The sequence below is a fragment of the Penicillium manginii genome (assembly GCF_028828005.1).
Source record: "Penicillium manginii strain IBT 31320 chromosome Unknown utg000001l:1.0-3466041.0:1.0-3467806.0, whole genome shotgun sequence".
Lineage (NCBI taxonomy): Eukaryota > Fungi > Ascomycota > Eurotiomycetes > Eurotiales > Aspergillaceae > Penicillium > Penicillium manginii.
In genome coordinates, this window is record NW_026643102.1 from 2,705,851 (window position 1) to 2,731,727 (window position 25,877).

Consider the following 25,877-nt stretch of genomic DNA (forward strand, 5'->3'; position numbering starts at 1 on the left):
AAGCTATATTGGCGTATACGAAATTGATATGTAAGTATAATGAGATGTTTTCTCTGAGCGATGATTACTTAAAATCGTTTTATGGACTCCCATATTATGACTCAATTCCGTTCCTACTTTTTGATTTTATTCAAAAATTTCCTGCGAGGAACTCCTCCAAGCCCGAGGAAGCCGTCGCCGAAGCGAAATTTCATGGACCTAGCTATTTTATTTAACTTTTTGCCACTGGTAGATCAGTCGACGGAATATTCAAAACTTCAATGGAAACTTGAGACTGCAGCCCCCTCGGGCCAGCCCGACACCCCCGCATTCTGCTCCGACCCGTGTCGGACCATGGCCCGAAATCCTCGGCCCTCCCCGAAATTCATACATCATGCACTCAAGATGATCTCAGCCACCAAAACTTCCGGCTAAAATAACATCCTCGAATAATGTGAGATAGATCGGTAATTGTAGTTAAAAGGAGCTGGATTCTTGTCATAGAACCGAAAATGATTTTCTTTGAAGTCGCCGTGAAGTATGAAAGTTAGCCACCATGTCTCAACCCCCGCCTCCTCAAGATCCGATCCCAAATCGCCTACGGGACTTGGTTGCTCTCATTACAGGAGCTGCTGGAAATATTGGTCTAGAATCTGCTCGTCGATATCTTCTTGAAGGCGCAAAGGTCGTGCTGGTAGACAAAAATCCACAAAAGCTGTCTCAATCAAAGGAGAAGCTGATTAGTGCGATCCGGGATTTACCTGATGGGGAGAACCTGAACTCAGATGACTTGATTCTCACTGTTCAGGCGGATGTTACTTCCGAGGAGGACGTTAAGCGATATGTCGACGAAAGCACTCGGAAATTCGGCAGGATTGATGTTGCACTACTCTGCGCGGGTATCTCATACGGGTCCACTAGCATTTTGGAAACTGATGTCAACCTTTACGACGAGGTTATGAAAGTTAATTGTCGGTCAAGTTAGTATTCTTCCATCAAATATTCACAGCTATGGATCACAGCTATGGATCATCAGTCACTAATATTAATACTTAGTTTTCCTCGGTGTGAAGCATTGTGGCCAAGCCATGAAAGATTCTGGGAAAGGAGGGAGTATTGTCTTGATCTCTTCAATCGCTGGCCTCCGTGCAACACCTGGTCTGTCAGCATATTCCACTTCGAAGTTCGCTCTGCGTGGTCTCTGTATCACTGCTGCTGCTGAACTTGGCCAGTACAATATTCGTGTCAACACGGTCCATCCATGTGGTGTCAATACCCCCATGTTCCGGGCCACCTGGCCTGAAGAAAAAATGAAGAGTATGCTATCAACTGTTCCTCTCGGTAGATGGGCAGAAGTTGCGGATGTTGCAGCCCTATTGGCATTTTTGGGAAGCGCGGACTCTCGATTCTTGACCGGTGGAGCTCTCAAGGTGGATGGTGGCATTGTTATGTACTAGAACTTTAAAGACAACTCGGAATACCACTAAAGATTATTTTTCGAGCTTAATCAGAAAAAATTGAATATACATAAAATTGAATATTGAAAGCACCGAGTCGGTCGTCGTTCATACAACAAAAAAAAGGTGAAAAGGAAAGGAATTCTTTACCACATAGGTACTCTTCTGGAAGTTCAAGTTTTATCTCATGTACATTATATTTTAGCGGCGTGGGTCAAGTGATAGTTGGAAGGGTAGAAATAGTACTAAATATTGATTAGTTTTATTTAATGAAGCTATACCTAGGTATTGAGATAATTGAATACTATGTTCAAGCTCGAGTTGTTGATCACAAAAGCCATCCATGGATCCAAGAAGAACAGACAACATGAATATGGGTTGATTCAAAATTGTGCCTAAAGCCTCAAGTCTCAACATTCCTCTTATTATGTCTCACGCCAATTCATATTTTTCCAATGCAATGTATAACTTTCGTAGAGAGTCCACTGCTCGTCGTACATTCTCATCTGGCCGTTGCGATTCATTTTTCTCTCATTCTCCAGTCAAAGATCTCCATCGAAACCACACCTTTCCAGCCTTTTCTTTTCAGCCATGCGTGAGAAATAGCTGTGATAGGAAGATACGCTCCTAGCTCCTCTTCAAGCGGAAATGGCCGCATGTTTCGTGACCAACATATGGACGGGTGTAAGTCTTCCGAATAGAAACGATGCTCTGGCGTTAATGCTGGTAGGAATCTCTCGCCGTCCGAAAGCTGCACATAGAATATCTTATCCGTTGGGCATGTTTCAACGAATCGATCAAGGGACTTCTGCAAAGCTGAATCTGCATCTTCACGCATCCCACTCTTGACCGTGACATCCCCCCACACCCGAGCAGCCACGTGAAAGCTGTCGAGACAAAGGCCAAAATTCACTCGGTTGACATCCTGGACCATACGTAGCGATTCCTCCCAAGTGTCAATATAGGTACCCCAGGCCACAGCTTCGTAGGCGATGCTGAGAGAGTAAGAGGCTGCCAAGGCGCTAAGTTCTTGTAAATCGGCAACCATGCGTGGCCAGTCTCCGGAACTGTTTTCGGCATCAAATTGTGATGGCACTTGCAAGTACTTGGCTCCCAAGAATGCCGCAATTTCGATCCAGTCTCGTGCAGACTCCAGTCGATCTTTCAAAGGCGAATTGTGACCTTCGAAATTTTTGAAAGGGTTTAAAGATAACACCGCTAAGTTTTCAGACGAGCATAATTTGGCAATAACCTCTGCTGCGTCCCTTATGCTCAAAGCTGGTTCTTGAGAGATGGCATAGTCTTCGAGTTCCTTGTAGACTATTTCGATTGCGGAAAACGAGGCAGAGGCGGCAGCATGGATTTTCTCCGGCAGTGTATGAGAAGGATGAAGGCCCAAGGAAGAGGTCGTGATTGCGAGGGGATTGTCAAGCATGATGGCTAGTACCTAGGTAGTATTTATTCTCAAGGTCCTGAGGCCACTGAGATGGAATTGCAGGCGATACGGGCACTGATTCAAGTTATTTATAGGTTAGGCTAGCAATGCTGAGTCCTAGAGACGGGTTTAAACTTAACCGAATCAGCCTTAGTTTTCAGTACTAGTCATGAACCTTGGTACAATACTATACTATCGTCACATTTCTTATAGGGAGGATAAATTACTCAACGATCAACTAGGCAGATGTCGTCACCGGAGAAAGGCTGGGTTTTGATCCCTGCTTCATCAAGCAACCATGCGTTTACGAAGTTCTAGAAAAAGTCCATACCGACATTCAAGTTTTATACCTAATATACTTCAACTTCAACTAGCTGACCTTTAGCCAATCTTTTCGTGGCAAAAATGATTAGAGAGATATGCAAACAAAATTTAAATTATAACTCTATGCCAGTTGGCCAAGGTTTCGGGGGCGTATCGGAGGGCACCGATACAGCCCCGCATCTCGGAGAGATGGTCAATCTCTTCAATTTGGAGACGACCATGGGAATTATTCCGGCACTTCCATTAAACGTGGCCCCCGATATTTAATTACTGTCCCTAAACCTAGCAACTTTTTTTACAGCTCTAGATGCGGTTTGTGGCAAGGTCTGCATACTTGAGAGTTTTTGGTAAATTTTACGTTATTGGTTACATCTCTTGTTACCGCAATCCACAGCTGAGCGAACCATCCTAAAGCACCATACTTAATGTAATTCTTCAGGTCACTGCATGTCAATTAAGTAAAGGTTTGTCTATTCCATTTGTGGTAGAATGGTGTTTCTTATCGTATATTAAAATCCATAATGTAGCTGAACCGAGATATGGACTCGATGATAATTCGCACGGGTAACTTATTTCCTTAAATTACCAAGAATACGCTCCGATCAAGTAACGCAAGCCTGAAGATAGTCACTTCTCGGCCTGATAAACGTACTTATATAACATTGTGAGGACTGAGATACCTTCGAACTTTGATATAAACCTCAAAAATTGATTTAAATTTGAAATTATAAAATATCACTAATCAAACACACTAGAACTCCTCGGTGCAATAATTGGGCGGGTGGATCACGTGTATCTGCAATCCGAAGATGGATGACGCGCTGCATAACTCGCGTCTCGTACGCTGCGTGGAGGAATATCCGAATATCCTGCCCAAGTGCGGAGTCTTCGTCTGCGCTAACAATGCCTAAAGAGAAACCAAAGATTGTATCCGCGTACGTTTTATCCGCTCTGTCCACCAGATTCTAGTAAATTGATCTTTTTATCGCAGGTGCAACACTTGCAGAAAAAAGAAGGTCAAGTGTTCTGGTCAATATCCATGTCTTTATTGTACTCGCCGAGACCTTCAATGTTCCTTCCCGGGATCCGATGATAGGCGCCTTTTTACTGAGGCGTATGTTGCTCCATAAGGCCAGGATATAGCTTCCGGTGTCTCTGATATGTGATATGTAGGAAGGTCCGGGAGCTTCAGTCACGTCTGGCTCTGTACGAACCTCGTACCCACTCATCAGAAGGTCAGCGCTTCTTCTACAACTCTTTTCAAAATTATGTTTCGTGCTCATCGACTTCAGGGGCCGAAGATGGCAGTCGTGCTCAGATACAGAGCTCCGCGGCCATATCAGACCCTACCGAAATAGCAGATGTGAATTCAGGGCAACTCTTCGCCACGCCAGTAAATCCACAGACAAGAACATCTGCGGCACCATATACACCAAATATGACCTCAGGAACTGACAGATCTGCCCAGCGTTTGTTCCATGCTACTAATCTCCGTCTTTCCATTTCTAATTGTCCTGTTCAGAAATCGAAACCCATTTCGCCCTTAGCTCAAGTCAAAACTTTGGGAACCGAATACAGGATCTTCTTGAGCAACGGACTAGTCATTCTTCACAAATTTCACTTACACCCAAAGAACAAGCACCACGCCACAATCCCAATGGCGGCGGCCTATTTCCACAACAACGCACTCCTCTCCGGTTGCGCCAAAACCAAGAGAACGGGCCATGTGCTAAATTACGTCTACCCTCGGTAGAAGAAGCATATCAACTTCTAGATACGGTTCTACTCTACCTTTGCGGTACCCAGCATTACTTCGATGAGCGGGAGCTCTCGGATCAGCTCATGATATTTTACAGAAGTAATTTTGATGATGGTCAGAGAACCAGTATTTGGTATCTCCACATCCTTCTTGTGTTTGCGATTGGAAAACTACTACGTGGGGACTTAGACGGGACAAGTGAGCCCCCGGGTTTTGCCCTATTCAATGAAGTTCTCAGATTACTTCCCGGTATCAGTGAAATCAGAGCCCATGGTGTCGCCGGAATTGAGATTTTGGCACTGATAGCAGTGTATTACCAAAATATCGACTGCAAAGATGACGCAGCTACTCATGTGTGAAAGCGAAGTACCCCTCCAGATCATCATCTAAGCTTATATCTTATAGATTGGACTTGCTTTTCGGCTGGCTTTGTTGCATAAACTCAATCGAAAAACTACCCTGGAGCAGTTACATCCGTCGCAAGCAACGCATGTCAACCGTATTTGGTGGACAGTCCAAATGCACGATAAACGGCTTACGATAGCCACGGGGTGTCCATTGAGTCTCGACGACAAAATGATCGCTTCTCCTCTCCCGACTGCTTCACCGGGATTCTCTGCGCCGTGGGCTATTCTGTTGAATATTGAGATTGTGCAAATTCAAAGCAGAATATACTCTGGTTAGACCTAACTTCAGACACTATTACTAATTATCGCAGCAGCTAAAATGTCGTCATATAGTCCTTTACAGCAATGAGTCTTGTTCCGAGGACACATTTTGCAATAATGTGCAAGATATCATGTCTTCACTCACCGAAATCGCCAAAGAAATTCCTCAGAACCCCTCACGCCCCATCAAATCAAATCGTGACCCATCAAAGCTAGGGATACGCACAAGCATATCGCTGTTTACAATGCTCTATCAGGTACCTTGGAACTTTCAATCTATGTGATTCCTGGCAATGCAGATTTCAAAAAGCTAAATTTTCTACACAAGGCAATCATCCTCACTCTGCGACCCGTTCTTCTCCATCTCACCAAGTTGATACTCGATCGCGAGACAACCTTTGCTGAAAGCAGCAGTGCATTGCAGCAACTTGCCCGTATATGCATAGATGCCGCGCGCAATAATTTGAAACACATGATAATTTTAAACGATGAAAAGATTATCTGTTCGTGACTTTCCAGCCAACAGCTACCCTGGTATCTAGGAGCTAATCATTGATAGCTGTATTTGGATTCTTTGATCTCGATGCCATTTTTTCTTCCTCGTTCGTTCTGCTCCTAGCAGCCATAATCAGTTCTCCAGATCCCGGCGACTCCAGCAATTTCCCCTTTCTCACTTCAAGTCCCGGCATCAGAGAAGGCCTACAGCTTCTCGATTATCTGGCGGGGCGCCAAAATCATGCCGCAGGTGCACGAAGAGATCAGTTACAATCTCTGCATGAACGCTTGCCCTCCTTCATGCAAGGAATTTGTGTTTCCGGGGTCGACACCGAAAACCCATCAGCGTCTCAAGCCGCATCGAACAATATGGCGATTGCAAATGCAAGGACGTCCTCAGCGGAGGCTGATTTTTATCAAGGGGGGAGTTTCTCAATACGATGAGGTTATGGGGAGCTATACTAGCGGGACAGTGGAAGGTGATTTCGTTCCAGTAACATTGCCTGTTGAGTTTTCGGATGATCCTCATGCCATGTACTCGCTCTTTCATGGTGAGGGCTTTTCATTGACCGGGGAGAATCAGGCCGATTTCGAGGAACTACAGCGACATTTTCTATGGCATGAATGATGCAATATTCTAGTAGTTACTCGCAATCCATATCCTACTACTAACGGGGTGTTCTCAAAATTCACCTGGGCACGATTCGAAGTCTTCAAGTTCTGAGGTCATCAGCCTTGGAAGGACCTCGGGAACCTGGGGATTCGCTTTCGACACTTCAATATTCCAGGATTTATTTTTGGATATACTAGATGATGTAGAGTCCCATGTAACTCGAATTAATCCATGGTCTTTCAAGTTCAACGTCGTCGTACTACCAGCATGCGACCAAGCTCTACTCGAGGTTTACAAGGGAAATCGAAAATGATATGGAAGAAATGTATTCAAATCCAAGACTCCGGACCCATGATATCATCAAAAACAGTAAAAGGCACCCCTATCCAGCCAGGTTCCTATATCCATGGATGCAGAAAGGAAATCATGCAGGTATCATCCTCAATCATCACCGACCTTCGATATAATCTCTGTTCTCGATCGTCACACTCTTGGTCATGTGGTTGACCTTGTAAACACCGACAAGACGCGAGGCAAGCTCGAACATATTGTTTCGCAAAGAAATGACAATAAATTGTGCATTCTTCGTCCGCTCCTTGATATATGATGCAACAATTGAGACCTAATATGCGAGTTAGTACCGAGCGTATCTTAAATTTTAGCGGGAGGGTGGGAACTCACGTTTCGGAAATCCAATGCGGCGTCAATCTCGTCCATGACGTAGAGCGGTGTCGGCTTATAATGATGCAGAGCAAAGACCAGCGCCAAACTGGACAGTGTCTTCTCACCACCAGACAAGTTACCGATATTCTTCCAGCTCTTCTTCGGAGGCATGACTGAGAACAAGATACCCTCGGAGAAGGGGTCCAGTGAGTCGACCAATTCGAGTTCGGCATTACCACCCATCGTAATCATCTGGTACATCTCCTTAAGGCGGAGAGAGATGATACCAAATCCTTCCATAAATCCATTGAGACGGGCTGAGCGAAGACTATCCAGGCGAGACTTGGCGCTATCGCGAGAAGTCAGGGCAGTAGCCAGATCCGCAGACCGCGCTTCATGCTCAGCCGTACGGCGACGGTATTCTTCGATCACAGATAGATCGACTGAAGCATTCTGCACCTTCTCTTCCAAGGCGGCGATGACAGCCTTGAGGGACTCCTTGTTCATCGAATCGAGCTCATCCTTGGTAAAGGTCTGAAGCTCCATTGCTTCTTTTTCCTCGCCCAGATCGCTGACATTTTGTAATGAAAGCTTTGAAAGCTTCTCCTCCCAATAGCGACTGCGCTTTTGGTTTTCTCCGAGGGCCTTTTGGTTCTCGTCGAGCTTGTTCCGCATTTCGATCTCGGTAGCGCGAGACTCGTTTAGCTCAGCCACCTTCTCGTCGAGTTCCTGTTTGAGAGCCTTAAGTTCACCCTTCTTGGTCTCGAGAGCCTAAAAAAAAAAGTTAGCGCTGTTTGTGCCCGAATCTCATTGAGCCTAGCTTGCCTCTTGAGCCTCGTCGGCTTTTTGCCTCCAGCCAGAGGCATCGTTGGCTTGATTCTCGACATCTGCCTCGAGGCTTTCCAGATCCGCCGAGATTTGCTCAAGTTCCTTCTCCGAGCCATCACGGGCCTTGGAGTGCTTGGCGATGAGCTTCTCGTTCTTAGACTTCTGCACCTCGGCGTTGGAAATTTCCTCGGTCAACATGTTGATCTGCTCCTTCAGGCCATCGACCTTGGCCTTCTGTCCACGCAAGCGAACACCTCCAACTTCCATGATTTTGCTTTGCAAACTTTGAATCTCCTCCTCGATGCCGCTCTTCTCATTGTTGAGGCCTTCGATCTCATCATTGAGAGCCTCGATTTGCTCCTCGAGGTTAGCAGCTTGAGACTCATCAGCCTTGGATGGCTTGTGCTCTGCACTCAGCTCTTTGACACGACGCTGGGCATCAGCAAGACTGCGTTTGGCGCTGTCGATTTCCATCATGATCTTTTGAATCTTGGTCTGAACGCGTGGGATCTCATCGGACTTCTCACGCATCTGGGATTCAATGTTTCGCTGCTTCTCCTGGAAGTGCTGGAACTTCTTTTCCAGCTCCTCGAGATCTGACTCGAGCCGGTTAACCTGATCCTTGGTTGTATCCGCGACTTGCTTAGATGACATGGCGCCTCGTGCAGCGCGAGTACCACCACCGCTCATCGTACCAGAAACATCAATCAGCTGGCCATCCAGCGTCACTACTCGCCATCGGCGCGCACCATAAGCAATGCGGTTCGCCTGCTCAAGATCCTTGGCCACGAGCGTGTTTTGCATAACGCTGTAGAAGGCTGGTGCGAATATGGGGTCTTTCGGCTTGACAAGATCAAAGAGACGTGGCACACTCTCCGGGGTGTAGATGGTTGACATGTCGCGACGTGGCAGCCGGTCGAGAAGAATGAAGTTGGCTCGGCCAAGGTTGTTCTTGCGAAGATAATCAATGCACTGTTGACCAACCTCCACGGTCTCCACCACCATATTATTAAGAGCTGGGCAAGCAGTAGAAATCGCAACGTCGTACTTCTCATCGATAGTTCCTAGGTTTCCAAGACGGCCATGGAACCCATCAATACGACCAGACTCCTTCAGTCGCATTAGGCCTGTCAACACACTACCCTGGTTCTGTGTGTTCTGGAGGCTGACTCGCGCTTCGTCGGCCTTTTGTCGGGCGCTGGAAACATGGGCGCGGACCTCAGGCTCACGAGCAACGTACTTCTTCAAGTCATGCTGGAGCTTCTGGACCTCGCCTTCCAGTGTCTCCTTTTGAGCTTGTCGTTCCTCAAGGTCGGTTTGTTTCGATTGCAGAGTCTCTTCGATGGTACCGATCTTTCCCCGCGCCTCTTCTAACAGGACAGCCCCAGCATTGCTCCGCTCACGAAGAATATCAAGCTCGCTCTGGGCAACGGCAACAGCGGATTGCTTCTTGTTAATCTTCTCATTCCAAGGCTCCAGAGACTTCTGCTTAGCGGCGATCTCGTCCGAAAGGCCCTGGGTTTTACCTTTGAGACTTTCACGGATGGCGTTCAATTCCTCCTCCTCGTCGTGCATCTCCTGTTCAAGCTGAGTGGTCTCGCCAGATTTTCTCTCAATGTCATCGGAGAACTTCTCGAACAGACTTTGGCATTCAGATGCAGCGAGGCGACTGGTCTGCATGGTCTTTTCCAGCTTCTTCTGCTTATTGACCAGAAACTTCTTCTTCTCGTCAAACTTGACAGTCTCCTTGTCGTACTTGGCCATCTCCTTCATGAGCACTTGTGATTCCTTCTCCATGGCCTCCCACTCGCGCGAAGCACGCTTGTAGGCTTTCTCGAGTTCCTTGATACCAGATTCGTTGCCTTCATGTTTCTCCAGCTCCATGTTCAAGAGCTCTTGCATTTGTAGGATTGCTTCCTCGGTGACACGAACATTATCGGCGCATTCGTCAATATAAATTTGATAAAGCGCTGACTGTTTCTGAGACAGCTCATTTTCTTCGCCGATGTAGGCGACGGCCTGGTTCTTCTTGTCCTCAAGCGCGGTCTTCTCTTTCTGGACGTGTTGAACTCGATTATTCTTCTCGGCACATACATCGTTGAAAGATTCCAGCTCAGTTGCCGCCTCGTCGATAGGAGTTTTGTACTTGGAGGTTCCGATAATATCTTCTAGGTATTCGAGAAGACCTTCGTCATGCTCATTGGCGGCCTTGGCTTTCATTTGGGCGATTGACTCGACCTCGCCCTGCAGAATCAAGAATCGCTTGTGGTCAAGGTCAATTCCGCGACCACGAAGAAAGGTGGTGACAGTGGTGAAATTTGTCTCCTTCTTGTTCATGTAGTACTTGCTGCTGTTGTTTCGGAACGCCCGACGCGATACGATCAGGTGAGAATCGGGGATGGTTTCTTGGGTGCCATCGGGAAGGTCGAGAACCTCCTCAAAATGCACCTCAACCTCACAGAATGGAAGGTCGGGATATTGAGCGGAATTGTGGATGAGCGCTGAGATCTTGCCTTGTCGCATCTTGCTAGCACGAAAACCAAAAACAAACAGCAATGAATCGATGACGTTCGACTTGCCAGATCCGTTGGGCCCAACCACCGAGGAGAAAGATGCGTGAAATGGACCAACAACTTGCTTTCCTGCGTAACTCTTGAAATTGTTCAGAATCAGGTTTTGGATGATCATGCGAGGCTTCACTTCTTCGGGTTCTGCGGGTGCCGGGGCTGTCATATTCCTGGACTTCATGACTATATCCATGGGTTTCTCCAGCACAGTCGAGTTCGGATTGATATACGACACCTGGGATTGCGGTTCTTCGGTGGGTTTCGACGGTGAGGACTGGTTCACGGCGGATTCGGTTATATCGGCGAGGGGAGCGATGTTCTCTCGTTGAGCGCGTGTTTCAGACTCGGGTGATTCAGACGGCTCTGGAGTAGGGAGTGAGCCCTTCGCCGGTTTGGGAGTAATTGAGCCACGACTCTTGCGGGAAGACATACTTTGTCTTTTTAATGCTGCTGCATTGGAAGGCGATCCAGGATCGAGATCAGCAGGCTCGATACTTTTCCTCTTCAAAGCTGCCTGGTTGGAGGGGGAATCGGGATCGGCGACTATAGAAACCATACTGGTTCCTTCATCATTCTCGTCGTTTTCCTCGCTTTCCTCGTTTTCGTTGTTATCGTTGTTTTCGTCGTTCTCGTCGGTTTCCTCGGCTTGGGAAGCTTCCGATTCCGATGCGACTGATGCGATTGACTGTCGGGGCTTGCGCGTCGGTTTCACGGTGGATGGGGTTACAGGGTCTAATGTCATTCTCTTCGAACGGGATGCGCGCTTAGCTTGGTTGGGGACAGGCGTATAATCCGCCTCATCCTCTTCGCTCTCATCATCGACGTTGTCGTGGGTAGACGGTGTAGGTGTCACGTTTCCGGGGTCCTCGGATTCAGAGGTTTCTTCGACCACATAGCTCCTACGAGGAGCGGAACGGCGCGACGGCCGGCCCTTTGCGATAGAAGCCATTTCAAATCAGTTGGGGCACCTGCGTCATGGGCGGCGAGGGGGGTGTGGATGTGGATGTGGTGGATGGAGAAAGGTGAGGGAGAGAGGGGATCGCTATCCGTGTTTATTTTGCGCCAGAAAGGGTATAGCGCGCCAATCTGCCACAACACAAGCTGCACCTCCGCTTCACCGCCTTCCCATCCAACTGTGGATCCCCTCCATGCGATGACCTTAGCTCGGATGATTTGTCTATCGTCGTGATTTGTGGTCCTGTCAACTCTGTCGGGAATACTTGATTATTGAGAGCCAATTCTAACTCCTGTCGTCTGCTCTATCTGCCCACCATGGCGCAGTGGGAGAAATTCGACCACATCTTCAACTTCAACAAGAAGTACTCCTACGATTCGAAGACCGTCGACCAGATTATCTCCAATCGCCGCTCCCTTGAGGGTCAGCTCTTTGCGGATCGCCTACTCGGATTACTCGGTATCAAAGGAGGTAAAATCTTTCGCTGCTCTGCTGTGTAGAACAGGTCCAATTGCATCTTCTCATGGTCCCTTGGCTAATCATGCATCTATTTCTCTATAGTGACCAAGGTGTATCCGCCCAAGTCCAATGCAGACCTCCGATCCCTTGTAGACCACATTGTGGCCTCTGAACTCGACATACATCACAAGCAAGCTTTGATTTACTATCTTCTCAAAGACTGTCGCAATGCGCTGGGCGCTGCGGCGGATTTCGCGAGCTCGTGCCATCTACCAGAGAAATACCGCCTTTTCATTGAAGGTCTTTGGCATATGGACCGTCTAGATTTCAGGGTATGTCTTTTCATCCAAGGGCAAGTGATGTACACACTTGAATCTAATCATCGATTTACCAGGGCGCAATCTCATATCTCGCCGAGCCCTCCCTGATCCCCACCTTCCCTGACGAAATTCTTTACGCCCTCACCCTTTCTAAAATTCCGAAGCATGACGATAATCTCGCAATCACCTACTACCTTGCCGCTGCTCCCCCTTTAGCAACTGAGAAGGTCCGGCGCGCTTACTTCGAGACTCTTTGCCGATCTAATGTGACCGAGGCTTTCTACTTTTCTCGCAGATACGACGATCTCCACCGTCAAGCGTTTTTCGACCAACTGGTTGAATTTGTTCTTAAGACCCCCGCCGGCCAACACCGAAGCCGGCGTGCGATGGAGCTCGTCGGGCTTCCCCTGGATCACGATGAGGCAGAATGGTTTGAGGGAACGTTGTTACGGGGTAAGGCAAGCTCTCTACCGGGAGCCAAAGATACAGTGATGATGCGTCGCCTAGCGATTGGACAAATGGGAGGACTCGCGCCTGAGCTGGAATCAATGGGTGGTAAAAAGGTGGACGGACTGAACTGGGATGATCTTCGGGAAAGTATGCGAGGCGTATAATACCCAACCGGTGGCGCAATGTTCAAAATGATTTATTATGTTGGCAAATTCGCCTTGGCAATTGGACACGGAGTTTGGGTTGTTGATAGTACTATGTTTTAACAACATGAATGGAACTTGAATACTCTAGGCGTTATGTTTTGTTCTGTCTACCTAGGTATGTGTTTGATAGACTCGGCTTGCCCACCTGGGCAGGGTGCGCACCTACTATTACTAGTAGTGCTAAGTACTAGGTACTAGTAGTAGTTAGTAGCTCTCGGGACTGCCAGTGCCCAGGTGTGTTCCAACTTGAACTTGCCCTGGAGGTTCGCTGAGTACCTAGGTAGGTAGTAATATATATTTCCCAAGCTACTACGATTACTAGTGCCCAGGTGGTATTGACAACTTGAACCACCCTGGGGCAGCCTCGGCTTTGGAGCTTGAAGTTACTAGTAGTAGTAACTTCAAACGCAGGAGCTCTTAAACTGTAAACATTGAAACCAGCCGAATAATCCGAGCCACAACTGGGAGTAATGCTTGTAGTAGTCCGAGGCTGGTGCGAGCCTCCGACAGGGAGGAGGCGGGCGGCCAAGGCGATAAGGCGATAAGAGATGCGCATGCGCAGTTCGGAAAAACAGCCTCATTTTCATTTCAACGCGTCTCAAACCCCAGGCTGCTATTTCCACCGCAGAATATACTCGTCCGAGAACATAGAACGAGGAAATTGGTCTGGGATTCAAACCCGGAAACACAAACAACTCACCCGAACCAGCGAATCAGCTACGCAGGGGCTCTATATCAAACCAACATTCACCACAAGCTGGCCACGGGGCGTCGGCCTAGACCGTGGGCACGATGACAATCTGTAACTTTTACCAGCAAGGTCGCTGCAAGTTTGGAGGTATGCAAAAATCCACCAGTCGAGCTCGAGGACCGGGACTAACCATGTTCTAGATCGATGTAGGTTCGAGCACCCTGGAAATACCAACACCACGACTAGTGGGAATCGGTTCGGTGCTCTCGCTGCTGGAGGCTTTGGAACTTCAGGAAGTAAGTGTGAATTCTCTCAGTTTCTACAATTGGAAGATATACCCTACCGTGGGATGAGGTCGGGTCAAAACAACCTCTAGGCATTACCTCTAGGCTTTCACCTTCACCTCCAATTCTTTCTCTCTTATTTGCTCCTCCTCTCATATCTGCTTTCATCTATTCCTACTCTCCCGTCTCTCAAACGAGGACGTTATGCCTATTTCCATCTCACCAATTGTCATTCTGCCAAAGAAACCGCCTCCACCTGCTTGGGGCGAATCGTCGACTAACGTGTCACTTACAACTCGCCTAGATCAAGCCTCACGACCAGGCCAGCAGGCCCAAAAGTATGTATTTGTACCCGAAGCTTCATTCGATCGTCTCACTAATAAAATGGCAGCTTTGGAGTCAATGCAAGTGACATCAAACTCGACTTGACAGCCGGAAAGGGACGCCCAGAATGGATCTTCTCGGCGTATGCACCTCAGCGCGATGTGCCCCGTCAATTGTTTGGCGGTGCTCAGCGTGAGCAGAGCATGGAGGAGATGCGTCTCCGCCACTATGAGGCAGTTGCTGCTGGGAACCTCAACCAGGCCGTCCAGGAAGCCGAAGCGCTATGGAATGAGTCCACACAGCAAATGGATGCTGCGTTGAACGACCTCGACGGAGCAGTTAACTACATCGTCAGCGGTGCCAATGAGCATCCCAATCGTATTGACATCGTCGAGGGCAAAACGGGTCCAGACTCAAATCAAGGTTCTGCATTTGGCCAACCGGCAGCCCCTGCACAGGCGACCAATGCTTTTGGCCAACCCTCTCAACCATCGACCTCAGCATTCGGCCAGCCTGCGTTCGGTCAGCCATCTCAACCTGCTGGACAGACATCAGCCTTTGGTGCGCCTTCTACCCTCGGACAGCCATCTCAACCTAGTGGACAGGCATCAGCTTTCGGTGCGCCTTCAACCCTAGGACAGTCGTCTCCATTTGGACAACCATCACAATCCTCTGCATTCGGACAACCTTCTTCCCTAGGCTCTAGTTCTGCCTTCGGCCAACCCTCCGGGCTGGGGGCACAATCAGGGCTTGGAAAGCCATCTTTTGGCCAGTCAGGATTTTCACAGTCTGGTACATCTGCTTTTGGTGGAACTGCATTCGGTCAGCCTTCAGCTCCAGCATCAGCCCCAGCCCCAGCGGCACCATTTGGCGCCCCTTCGACCACATCTCCCTTCACGCAGGTTGGACAGAACCAATCTACAGGAGGTTTCGGGCAGCCTTCAGGTCAACAAGCACAAGCTCCTGCACCCTTTGGCCAGCCTTCACAACCACAGGCTTCACCATTTGGCCAACCGTCTGCCCCTGCGCCTGCGACAGCATTCGGTCAGCCTTCCCAACCAAATTCGTCACCCTTCGGCCAACCACAACAGCAGCAAGCATCACCATTTGGCTTGGCCTCATCTGCAGCTTCAAATCCCTTCGGTGGAACCGCTTCCACCCAACCAAATCCCTCGCCCTTTGGCCAATCCGCGGCTCCCCAAGGCGTGCCTGTTGCACAGCCTGTTGCCGGGCCGCGCGCAGCCATCAAGATCGATAACACAACCGGCTTGGACCCCTTTCCACCTCTTCAGGGCGAGACCAGACGAGACCCTACTTCCAAGTTTCTCACGATGTGGAAAGGCCGCCCAGTGCGGCCGGTCAAGGTCGAGGATGGTACAGTCCGCCCCGCCTATCTACACCCCCAAGATAACAAGACTCTCGTACGAGTCATGTTTCCAGACGGGCCGCCTGACGACGCTGGTCTCCGTGATGCATTGAGTACCCCGGAACAAATCACGCCGGAGATTGAAGAGATGTACGCCTTTTTCGCCCAGAATGGGTTCTTCAAAGACGGGGTGATTCCGGTCATACCCCCGAAGAAAGACGCAGTCAGTTTTGACTTTTAGGTCGTTATTTTGCCCATGGTTAGTGCTGGGCTTGTTTTGTGCGCAAAAGTCGGCGGCGGCGGTGGGGACTTGCAAGTGTTTTGCCTCGCAGGACATTCAAGCACAATCCACAGGGCCATTCCATGTTTTATACATGTTTGTATTTGAAATCAGGACAGGGACAAATCCTCACAAGGAAAAAGGCGTCACGGAATCAGATATACATAGCGCTTTGATGAAACGAATTCATTCATTTTTTTCTTCTACAACCTTCGAAGACCCGGATATATGCGAGTATCTAAGACAACATCGTGTTAGTAGGTACCTAGTAGGTACTAGGTAGTGGGCAGGCAGCGGCGAGGGTTCACAATAGCAACTACAGATAAGATACTACATTTATCCTGGCAGAATTTCGTGCTGTTATCAAAATAGTGCAGTCAGGACGACTATATTGTCCCATAATACTTCCCAGATATGTGCACTCCAAGTAAACTTGGAGGCGGGATAGAATTAAAAGGTCCGGGGCGATACAAGAAAGTAATGATTTCTCAAGATGTTTCCATTTTTTTTATTCAGGTACAAGACGGGTATCTACCAAAAATCCCAGATAGCTCAAAGGCTCAGAAGTAAACGGCCAGCTCCTGACAACACCAGCATAACATAACGACCAGTATCAACAGGGACCAGCCCAAGACCCTCCCTGACCCATTGCGGAGCTAATTAATTTAAGCGGCAATGGTGACCTCAACCTCAACACCGGCCTCGATGTTGATGATGATCTGCTTAACAGTCTCGGTGGGGGCGAGAAGGCTGAAGGGAGAAAATAGTCAGTAATTTGCGCTTCTTCCATGCCCGGCATGTCTCCATACCCCGCCTCACGGACTCGACGGGGGCTGGTTGACATGCTCAATAGCAGGCGGGGGAGGTTGGTGGCACTCACTCGATGAGACGCTTGTGGATGCGCATCTCGTACTTGTCCCAGGTCTTGGAACCCTCACCGTTGGGGGTCTTGCGGGTGGAGATGTTCAGGGTCTTGGTGGGAAGACGGACGGGGCCCTTGACCTGGAGGGACTTGGAGCGGGCACGGTCGATGAGCTCCTGGCAGACCTTCTCGAGGGAGGCAACCTTGCGGGAGGTCAGGGTGATGCGGATCTTGTGGACCTTCTATAGGGATGTATTAGTCTTCAATTCAAATTGATTCAATTGCCAATGTTTCGCATTGCGCATCTGCACCAGCGCCAGCGAGGTACTCGCAATTGCGCCGGCGAACATTCACAATTCGCAGCGATGAATGCGCAGTGTTGGAGATGGGGTTGCAACGTACGGGGCCCTCGCCGAAATCCTTCTCGTTCTTCTGGAAAGACATCTTGAGTTTATGTTTTGCTGTTGTTTAAGGCGAATGCCAATCAAGACCTGAACTGCACGGCTCGGTAAAGTGATGATTGCTGTGGAAAATGTTCTGTGTGGGGCGAAGCGAAAAAGGAATCGTGCGATGGTGTTCGGTTATCTGCCGCTAGTCCGGATAGGGTAATATTGATGCCTGACGACTTTCTATGCGAGTGCCTGATGAGTCAGCATTCGGGGTCCCGATGCGGGTTACTTTCAGTGACAGCATCAGCAGTGTGGAGTGTTGATATCCTGCTAATTCTGGCGTTTGTGGCGGTCTGCTGTTTAGCTATTGTCTTTTTTCTGTTCCAGAATCTCAATCGCTGAAACCCCGACTCATCAATCACCCAATCATGGCAAACTTCCCGGGGATGGCCTCAGTGCCTCTCCCCGCAGTTCAGAGCAGTATCCCATCAAATGACTGGGAAACTGTTCTGGATGCATGGATTACCCTCCTGGAGATCAGATTGAATACACCAGACAACAAATTTTCAGATGCAGCCAGCGATGACATTTCCGGAGTATCCTTCCTGAATAGTTTCTATCAGCAGGCTGCAGCAGGGTCCCCCGGTCTACAACATGGTCCCAAAGGTCGAACCTTGAGAAAATTATGTTTTCTGGCTACAAGGCGATACATCCTTGGCCTTGAAAGTCCACCAGAGCTTCTCATCAGCTGGCAATTTCTCGGAAATCTATGTTGCTGCTATCCGTCAAGCAGTGTATTGAAGACAACTCTATCAATTACATGGGATCGGCATGGAGATAAGATATCATCCAGCATGGAGCAAGCAAAGGCCCTGATCATCAAGAATCTTTCATCAGGTGTATCCCCTCATGGAGCTATTACTTTTGCGGAGCTTCGATGCTTGACTATCCTGGCTTCAGTCTTGCCACCATGTGGCCAGATCCTTATGGCGGGATCTGATTATCTCGACATAATGACAGAGACATACCAGAAACAATCATCACGGGGTGATACCCACAAGATACTCACGGCCAACATCTATGTCGGCATGGTATCTTTACTCAAAGAGCCATCGCCCAACTTATCCCTACTCCTGGACCAACTCTTCAGCCTCAAAGCCAGCGCCGGCGTGGGAACCCCGAAAATGAAGAAGGAAGCAACCCTTCTCTCAGATCTCGTTTGCAGTTCAGATTTACTCCAACGACTAGAGAACTTCCTCCTGGTCCATCCCCAAAAACGGGGCCAAGACCTACTCACCAGCCTGCGCGCCTATCAAACAGAGACCAAGTTTCTCCACAACCGATATCAAAGACGCAGAAAGACCGAAAAGGGCAAACAACCTTCTTCAGGCCCCCAAATACCAGAAGAGATCCACGCACACAAGATGTCCCTAGTCTCACAAGTGCAAGATCTATTCCCAGACCTCGGCTCCGCCTTCGTCGTCCGACTCTTAGACGTCTACAACGACAACCCAGAGACAGTCGTCGCCCACCTCCTCGACGACTCACTCCCCACCGAACTCCAACTCCTCGACAAAACCGAACAACTTCCCCAACCACACTCCACAAACGAACATCAAAACCAACACGACAACCTCGCACCACACCCAACCCCACCCCTGAGACCCCATCCCAACCCGCAAAAACATCTTCGACTCAGATATCGACATAGCCTCCCTAGACATCTCCGACAAATCCAAGGGCAAAATCCACTTCGGCCGCGCAGACCAAGACCAAACAGCCGACACCGTCCTCGCAGATAGAAGCCAGCACACCACCAATAAAGCCGCGATTCTTTCCGCCCTCGCAGCCTTCGACTCAGACGATGACGAGCGAGACGACACCTACGATGTCGGAGACGTAGGCGGGACCATCGACGCAGCGGCAACAAGTACCTCCGACGCCGACGCCGTAACAAAGCGCCTGGCAGATGACCAGCTCGACATGATTCTCTACCGCGCCTACAAGGCCAACCCGGCTCTCTTCGGCCGTGACGCTGCAACCCGTCGTTCACAGCCTCGCGCCTCGCTGAAGCGCGAGACGAATATGACTGATGAAGCCGTTGAGGGGTGGGCGGTGATGTTGGCGCGGGATCCGAAGCGGATGGCTAGGTTTGCGGATCGGGTCGCTGTTGAAGCGGGTGGTTCTGATGGCGGGGCTTTGAATCAACCTGAGCTTCAGTCGACCTCGTATCGGAGACCGCAGGCTGGTAGTGATGATGATTCTACGGAGGCGGAGGGGTCGGCGGGTCGAGGGAGAGGTGGAGGTCGGGGTGGTCGGGGATTTGGCCGGGGGCGTGGTAGGGGTAGAGGTGGAAGTGGAGGAGCAGCGGCCGGAGGAGCAGGAGATTCGAGTTCACCTGCGGCGCATCAGAGGAAAGAGCAGAACAAGGCCAGTCGGGCGAATCATAATCGGCGACAGCAGAGGGCGAAGAAGATTGCCCGTGGGGGTGGTTTGCCTGGTTGATAGACAGTTGAAATATTGAAGGGGAGCATGAAGATATGATGAGCATGTTTAAACTTTTGTTTGATTTTTATTGTCCCAGCCCTTGTTGATAACCATACCTAGGTAGACTATATATTCATGAGATCAGAACAATAGATTTAAAAAAAGAGTGTTTTTCATTCGTCATTACTACCAAGATAGTGGGGAGATAGTCAGATGGGGCACAAAATTGCTATCTAAAAAACCAAGGAGACTCGTTCGTATGTCCAGCATGCGGTATAGGTTATAGAAGAGGATTCAAAACACGCTGTAATCAGTGATGATGGGAAAAGATGCCCTCCTCCGCAATCGACTTTCGACACTCTTCCATGATGCGAAGCTGCTTAGCCACGTCGCCGAGTCGGCTAATGACCTCCTTGTTGCCGTCGTAGAACGTGAAGATAGCGTATGGAATCTCGGTTTCACGGCAGAATTCCAGTATATACTTCTGGGCCTGACGGAGATTATGACGTGGCATGCGAGGGTAAAGGTGGTGGATAGCCTGGAATTGCAGACCACCGTGGAAAAAGTCTAACCAAGGGGCACAATCGACATCCATAGTGGTGCGCAACATTTTCTGGGGGAAAGATTCGTGGATCCCGAGGTCGGCAGTGGACATGGCGAAATGCGAGAGTGTGATTTGGACATGTAAGGGGGAAGGGATGACGTGGGACACCAAGAGGAAGAGCAGACGGCTGCTCCAGTCGGGGATAGTTTTGTAAAGCACAACGTAACCGTACCAGTACCAGAAGAACGCCTGGCCAGCAAACTCAAGATAAACGTGCCACCACGCGGGGCCTTTTCGGGGTGCTTGACCTTTGAGCAAGTACTCCCAACTCAGACGGGTGAGATTAAAGCGAGCAAGCATCATAATTGGGTAGTAGGTATAATGTTGTACTTTGAGAAGAAACTGAGATGGGACATCGAAGGTCATTTCACGATCGTAGTAAGTACTCCACAAGCTGTTGAAAAAGCGATGCGAAACACCAAAGAACGGGATGTGCTGAATATCAGGGTCATGCTCGGGTTCGTTAGTCACAATGTGATGTACATTATGGCTGCGCTTCCACCATCCTAGGCTCAGCCCTCCAATGAAGTCTGCAATTATGATACCGATGACGGTATCGAAGTGGAAATTGTGAGTGATTCCCATGTGGCCGGCATCATGAGCTGTAAACACAAGCTGATGCCAGACACACCCAAGCCAGAACGCGGACGTCCCCCACCAGCCCATGCGCAGAAACGTATAGGCCAGCCCGGCAAAGAGTGTGTACCGGCAGCACTCAACAAAGTAGGCCCAATAGTTGCAATCGAACATGCCCTCATCCAGCATGCGCTGGTTTAGCGCACGGTATTTTTGCTTGATGTTTTCCTGACACGCGAAATCCAGCGAGGGATATTTTGAGGTATCTAGGGCGATTTCATCGCGGGTTCGAGCGTCCAGAAAGCCGAACTTGGAGTGTGATTCTTCGTTCGGCGGAGTGGACGCGGAGGTATCGGTGCCGGGCGAGGAACGTTTGCGACGGATCACGGATTTGGCGTCGACGGCGTCGAATATCGGAGAGGGCGGTAATGATCCCTCCTGGCTGGAGGTATCTTGACTGGGCAGATCCTCCTCGCTGGAGCAGGTCTCTTCTGTGTAAACACGGAACTTGCCACCCTGGATGACAGGTAGGAAGTTGATCCAGGGCCCTTGGATTCGACCGATTTGAAACGAGAGCATACGTTCGCGAGCTTCTCTGGAGTGTAGCCTAAGTCGATGGGGGTTCCGTGGTCAGCTAAAGCATGGCTCAAACTTTCCTGTGTTGAGACCTACGCATTGATCTCATCTGTGGCATCTCTGCCCACCATGTGCTTGATTGGTTTCTCTCCACCAGGGTGAAACTTGAGAAAGGCGTCTACCTTCAGGACACGACCCTCGAAGATAATAACATGTTTCCCATCGGCTATCAAGCCCTCGATATAGCGGCGGCTCAACACAGTGTCCTTGCGGGACGGTCGCTCGGCGGCTTTCTCCATGGTCGAAGGTACGGAGAAGGCAAGGTCTCCGGAAGGATTGATGATATCAATTATGGGAACATGTCCTCGGGGTAGAAGAGGTCGGTAGGAGGGAGTGGAAGAGGAGTAGAAGAAAGAGAGAGAGGTGAAGGCAGAAGCAGCAGCAAAAACAGAGAGTGTGTCGCAACGGCAGGGGCGGAGTGATCCACAGGGAAGGTGCGAGGCGGGGCCGATCGGCCTCGGTGCCTTCCACTTTCCACTTCCACAGTCCACAGTCCACTTTCACTCTACTTCCCTTTACATTCACCTCCATTTTCATTGGAACATCGATCCATTCCTAAAGAATTCAAGGTGGCATGATGTCCCAGGTTTGATAAACCCCTGATTGTTTCTGGTGGCGTGGCTGATGTCTAACCCTATGCAAGGATTCTCTCACGTCGTTGGTTCAAACATGGCTACAGTGGGACCAGGTAAAATGAAGTCTGCCTCATGCTGTCGTGGCCCGATCTCATCCGGATATATCTACTATAGGATCCCAAGACGCGCTCGGAAATAGAGCAATTCCGAGATGACGGGGCTGAGACGGAGCTCGAATTGCGTCTCAGAAATCGTATGTGGATCAGATCATTCCTGAGGCCGTTTAGTGTGATGTATATCTAACTAATGGACGAGCAGGTATCGAATTCGGCACAGCCGGTCTGCGGGGCCGCATGGCCGCTGGATTTGCCTGTATGAACTCGTTGACCGTCATTCAAGCATCGCAGGGCCTGGCCAAATTCATAAAGACTCAACGTCCAGAGATCGCATCACAGGGCGTGGTCATTGGTCACGATGCGCGCCATAACTCAGATCGGTTTGCCGTCCTCGCAGCCAACGCTTTTATTGCCTTGCAAATCCCAGTCTGGTTCTTCGAACAGGAAGTGCCTACTCCTTTGGTTCCCTTTGGTGTGAATCATTTCAAAGCCGCGGCTGGTATTATGGTCACAGCTAGTCATGTAGGTTGATCCTTCTACATCCTTCCGGATATTCGGAGTATACGGGAATCCGCTAGTTAACGCACGAGCCTACACGGAGTAGAACCCCCCTCAAGATAATGGTGCGTTTCTCTCATTTTGATTTGATGTTAATTTAACATTTGACTGATTATACATAGGCTACAAGGTGTATGATATCCCATGCGATTCCATTTCGTGTGCAATGCTGATGAAATACCCTTAGATACTCAAGCAATGGTGCTCAGATCAACAGACCCGAAGATGGAGAAATTGCACAGTCAATTCTCGAAAACCTGGAGCCTTGGCCAACTGCTTGGGAAGACCAGCGTCCTAGCCAGTACTTGCATGACAATTCATATCGGGAACTACTTCCTCACTACGTCAAACAGGTTGAGGAATATGCTGTCAGTAGTAATAAGACCCAAGAAAGTGGCTCGGCTAATGTATCATTCAGAAATCAACTGTCTCGGAGTGGAAATCCCCACGACCATTTGTTTACACACCTCTTCACGGAGTCGGTGGCCTAGTCCTACCAACAGTGTGCCAATCATTGGGAATCCAAGACTTCGTGTCCGTTCCTGCGCAGGAGAAGCCCGATCCTGATTTCCCAACCGTCAAGTTCCCAAACCCCGAAGAGGCAGGGGCTCTAGATCTCGCTATGGAGACGGCAGACAAAGAAGGGAAAAGTTTGATTATTGCTAATGACCCCGATGCAGACCGATTTGCTGTTGCAGAAAAGGTCAAGTAAGTGTTTGCTCAAGACCTGGAAGTTAGAATTAGATCTAACCATACCAAGTGGCAAATGGTTCCTCTTTACAGGAAACCACGTTGGCGTTCTCCTAGCCTCTCATGTCTTCGAATCCTTGGATACGACTACAGATTTATCCAAAACAACAGTTTTGACAACGACGGTGTCAAGTAGCATGCTTGGTCGCATGGCGGCCGCCAAAGGATGCCAGTTCAAAGAGACGTTGACCGGGTTCAAATGGATGGCGAATGTTGCTCGGGATGTGGAGAAGGACGGTCAAACCGTCCCCTTTGCTTACGAAGAAGCCCTTGGTTACATGTTTCCTTCTGTTTGCTATGATAAGGATGGCATCACAGCAGCTGCAGTCTTCCTCGCCGCAGAGGCCAAATGGAGAGATCAAGGATTAACAATTTATGATAAGCTGCAGCAAATCTTCACAACGCACGGTCACCATGAAACAATGAACAATTATTTCCGGTCTCCAAACCCGGAACTCACCATCAAATTGTTCCAGGGTATTCGAAGTGGCTCTTTCCTCGCCGACAAGAAATTTGGAAATTTCAAGGTGATGCGATGGAGAGATCTAACTGAAGGTTATGATTCTGCATCTCCTAACAATAAGCCGGATCTGCCCGAAGATCCGACAAGTCAAATGCTTACGCTGTGGTTGGATCGTGGAGTGCGCTTCACATTCCGTGGCTCGGGAACGGAACCCAAGGTCAAATGTGAGGATCTTGCAAATGTTTGTGAATTTTAAATGCTAATTTACGCCTAGTCTACATTGAGAGCAATGGAGACTCGCTTGATGATGCAACGAAAGCGGTCTGTGATGCTTTCACGACTATCCAAGAGGAATGGGTCCAACGCTACACCCCTTCGATGACGTGCAGCAAGCAGATTCCCACCTCTTCCGGGCATGTTTTAGAGCTGGATCACCAATAATCGTCCAATCCAATTTCAAACGTTGTTTCACCCTGAGTCATAATGTTTTGTTCGTGTCATATTCCATAAATTTTCCGAGCAAACACTTACAGGATGTAACTTTGAGCTGCGAAATGCCGCCGAAACTACAATGGCTCTGATACTATACTCCCTTGAGCACCCAAGACTAAACTCGACCGGGGATTGCTAGGTCGGGGTTGTAAAAGGCAAACTGCAGTTGATGTCACACGGGATTGAGGTGGTCAGGCATATTATCTATTAGTACTATAGTACTAGCCAAATCTTATAATCAGTGAATCCCCCGACAGTAGATGAGCACGAAGTAGGACTGAAGTCTACTCAGGAAAGACAGCACCCAGAGAAACTGCAGTTACCACTGCTTATATCTTGAACATGATCTACCAAACGCATTGTCAACAGACTACACCGCATGAGCTTTCTTCTGGATTATGCCAACACAACCTGCGACGGCAACGAGATACTCTAGACCAATGCTCGCACGCCAATGTGCTGACTCAGACTTATCAAGCAAATTCGGAAATGAAAAGGTCCTGCCACGGCCAAGAAGCTCAAACCAAAGCGAGTTGCACTTGTAGATGTGCCCACTCAAGCCATACCGGGCTGCAAAATCCGTATGTACAATGTAGACCCAATACAATGGTCTGTAATAAATTGAGATGTCGAAGCAGCGCAACAATGCAATCCATCCCCGAGGCCCACATGCCAACCAGCCCTCACTGTCACCAATGCTGTGTTGAAGGATTCCCCAAAAAACACCCTCGGGAACCTACTCCAGCCCCAGAAGAGACCTTACAGCATGGGAATAACTATATCAACGTGAATGCAAGTAAATCTTCTCCACCCTGCGACTTCCATCGATTTTCGCATCTAGAAAAACAGCCACATTGCTCGGGCGTACAAGTCCACCTACACAACCACGCATGTCACAGCACTACAAAGGGGCGACATTCAACTCCGAAACACACCTGCGTTTCGCAAAACCATAGACCAAGTCATACATGCGGCCATGACAAGAATACCACCCACGCCTGCTTTGAACCGTTGAAAGCCCCTTATCCTCATTCTGGGAGGTGTTCTGTCAACATCGACCCTCCACAGGAGCCTGAGAACCATAAAGCGAGTGATACCGCCAAACGACATCATGATTCCCGTTACGAGTGTTATGGGCATCAATCGGTGCCTGTGCATCGGGCCGATGTGACTTGCCACCGGGTCTGGGGCCCACCTTTGCCTGTGTGGTGTGGGGGGAGTAGACCATGTGGTTTGAGAAGTTATC

General features: G+C 49.2%; 9 protein-coding genes across 9 annotated transcripts; 5 read left to right on the forward strand and 4 right to left on the reverse strand.

Moving 5' to 3' along the window:
- Positions 1–535: 535 nt before the first annotated feature.
- Positions 536–1,436, forward strand: N7533_000982 (SDR family NAD(P)-dependent oxidoreductase; the record flags this gene model as incomplete). The annotated part of the gene is made up of 2 exons (XM_057097632.1): positions 536–959; positions 1,036–1,436. The coding sequence occupies 2 exons, from the start codon at positions 536–538 to the stop codon at positions 1,434–1,436; spliced, it is 825 nt and encodes a 274-aa protein (XP_056966125.1).
- A 520-nt stretch (positions 1,437–1,956) lies between these two features.
- N7533_000983 (sugar phosphate isomerase/epimerase family protein) lies at positions 1,957–2,871 on the reverse strand (the record flags this gene model as incomplete). Its single annotated transcript, XM_057097633.1, has 1 exon — positions 1,957–2,871. One exon carries the CDS (start codon positions 2,869–2,871, stop codon positions 1,957–1,959), a length of 915 nt encoding a protein of 304 aa, XP_056966126.1.
- A 4,307-nt stretch (positions 2,872–7,178) lies between these two features.
- Positions 7,179–11,737, reverse strand: smc4 (condensin subunit SMC4; the record flags this gene model as incomplete). The annotated part of the gene is made up of 3 exons (XM_057097634.1): positions 7,179–7,352; positions 7,412–8,164; positions 8,219–11,737. The coding sequence occupies 3 exons, from the start codon at positions 11,735–11,737 to the stop codon at positions 7,179–7,181; spliced, it is 4,446 nt and encodes a 1,481-aa protein (XP_056966127.1).
- A 323-nt stretch (positions 11,738–12,060) lies between these two features.
- On the forward strand, positions 12,061–13,136 carry N7533_000985 (ELYS family protein; the record flags this gene model as incomplete). Its single annotated transcript, XM_057097635.1, has 3 exons — positions 12,061–12,214; positions 12,305–12,534; positions 12,597–13,136. The coding sequence occupies 3 exons, from the start codon at positions 12,061–12,063 to the stop codon at positions 13,134–13,136; spliced, it is 924 nt and encodes a 307-aa protein (XP_056966128.1).
- An 834-nt stretch (positions 13,137–13,970) lies between these two features.
- N7533_000986 (FG-nucleoporin nup42) lies at positions 13,971–16,084 on the forward strand (the record flags this gene model as incomplete). Its single annotated transcript, XM_057097636.1, has 4 exons — positions 13,971–14,016; positions 14,080–14,165; positions 14,259–14,491; positions 14,545–16,084. 4 exons carry the CDS (start codon positions 13,971–13,973, stop codon positions 16,082–16,084), a joined length of 1,905 nt encoding a protein of 634 aa, XP_056966129.1.
- A 704-nt stretch (positions 16,085–16,788) lies between these two features.
- S10a (40S ribosomal protein uS10) lies at positions 16,789–17,429 on the reverse strand (the record flags this gene model as incomplete). Its single annotated transcript, XM_057097637.1, has 3 exons — positions 16,789–16,873; positions 17,004–17,227; positions 17,388–17,429. 3 exons carry the CDS (start codon positions 17,427–17,429, stop codon positions 16,789–16,791), a joined length of 351 nt encoding a protein of 116 aa, XP_056966130.1.
- Positions 17,430–17,802: 373 nt separating this feature from the next.
- N7533_000988 (ASCC2 family CUE domain-containing protein) lies at positions 17,803–19,879 on the forward strand (the record flags this gene model as incomplete). Its single annotated transcript, XM_057097638.1, has 2 exons — positions 17,803–19,162; positions 19,224–19,879. 2 exons carry the CDS (start codon positions 17,803–17,805, stop codon positions 19,877–19,879), a joined length of 2,016 nt encoding a protein of 671 aa, XP_056966131.1.
- A 292-nt stretch (positions 19,880–20,171) lies between these two features.
- Positions 20,172–21,916, reverse strand: N7533_000989 (fatty acid desaturase; the record flags this gene model as incomplete). The annotated part of the gene is made up of 2 exons (XM_057097639.1): positions 20,172–21,648; positions 21,714–21,916. 2 exons carry the CDS (start codon positions 21,914–21,916, stop codon positions 20,172–20,174), a joined length of 1,680 nt encoding a protein of 559 aa, XP_056966132.1.
- A 338-nt stretch (positions 21,917–22,254) lies between these two features.
- On the forward strand, positions 22,255–24,580 carry N7533_000990 (phosphoribomutase PRM15; the record flags this gene model as incomplete). The annotated part of the gene is made up of 10 exons (XM_057097640.1): positions 22,255–22,263; positions 22,321–22,365; positions 22,427–22,505; positions 22,571–22,890; positions 22,973–22,991; positions 23,049–23,058; positions 23,114–23,294; positions 23,345–23,634; positions 23,687–24,363; positions 24,414–24,580. The coding sequence occupies 10 exons, from the start codon at positions 22,255–22,257 to the stop codon at positions 24,578–24,580; spliced, it is 1,797 nt and encodes a 598-aa protein (XP_056966133.1).
- Positions 24,581–25,877: the final 1,297 nt, after the last annotated feature.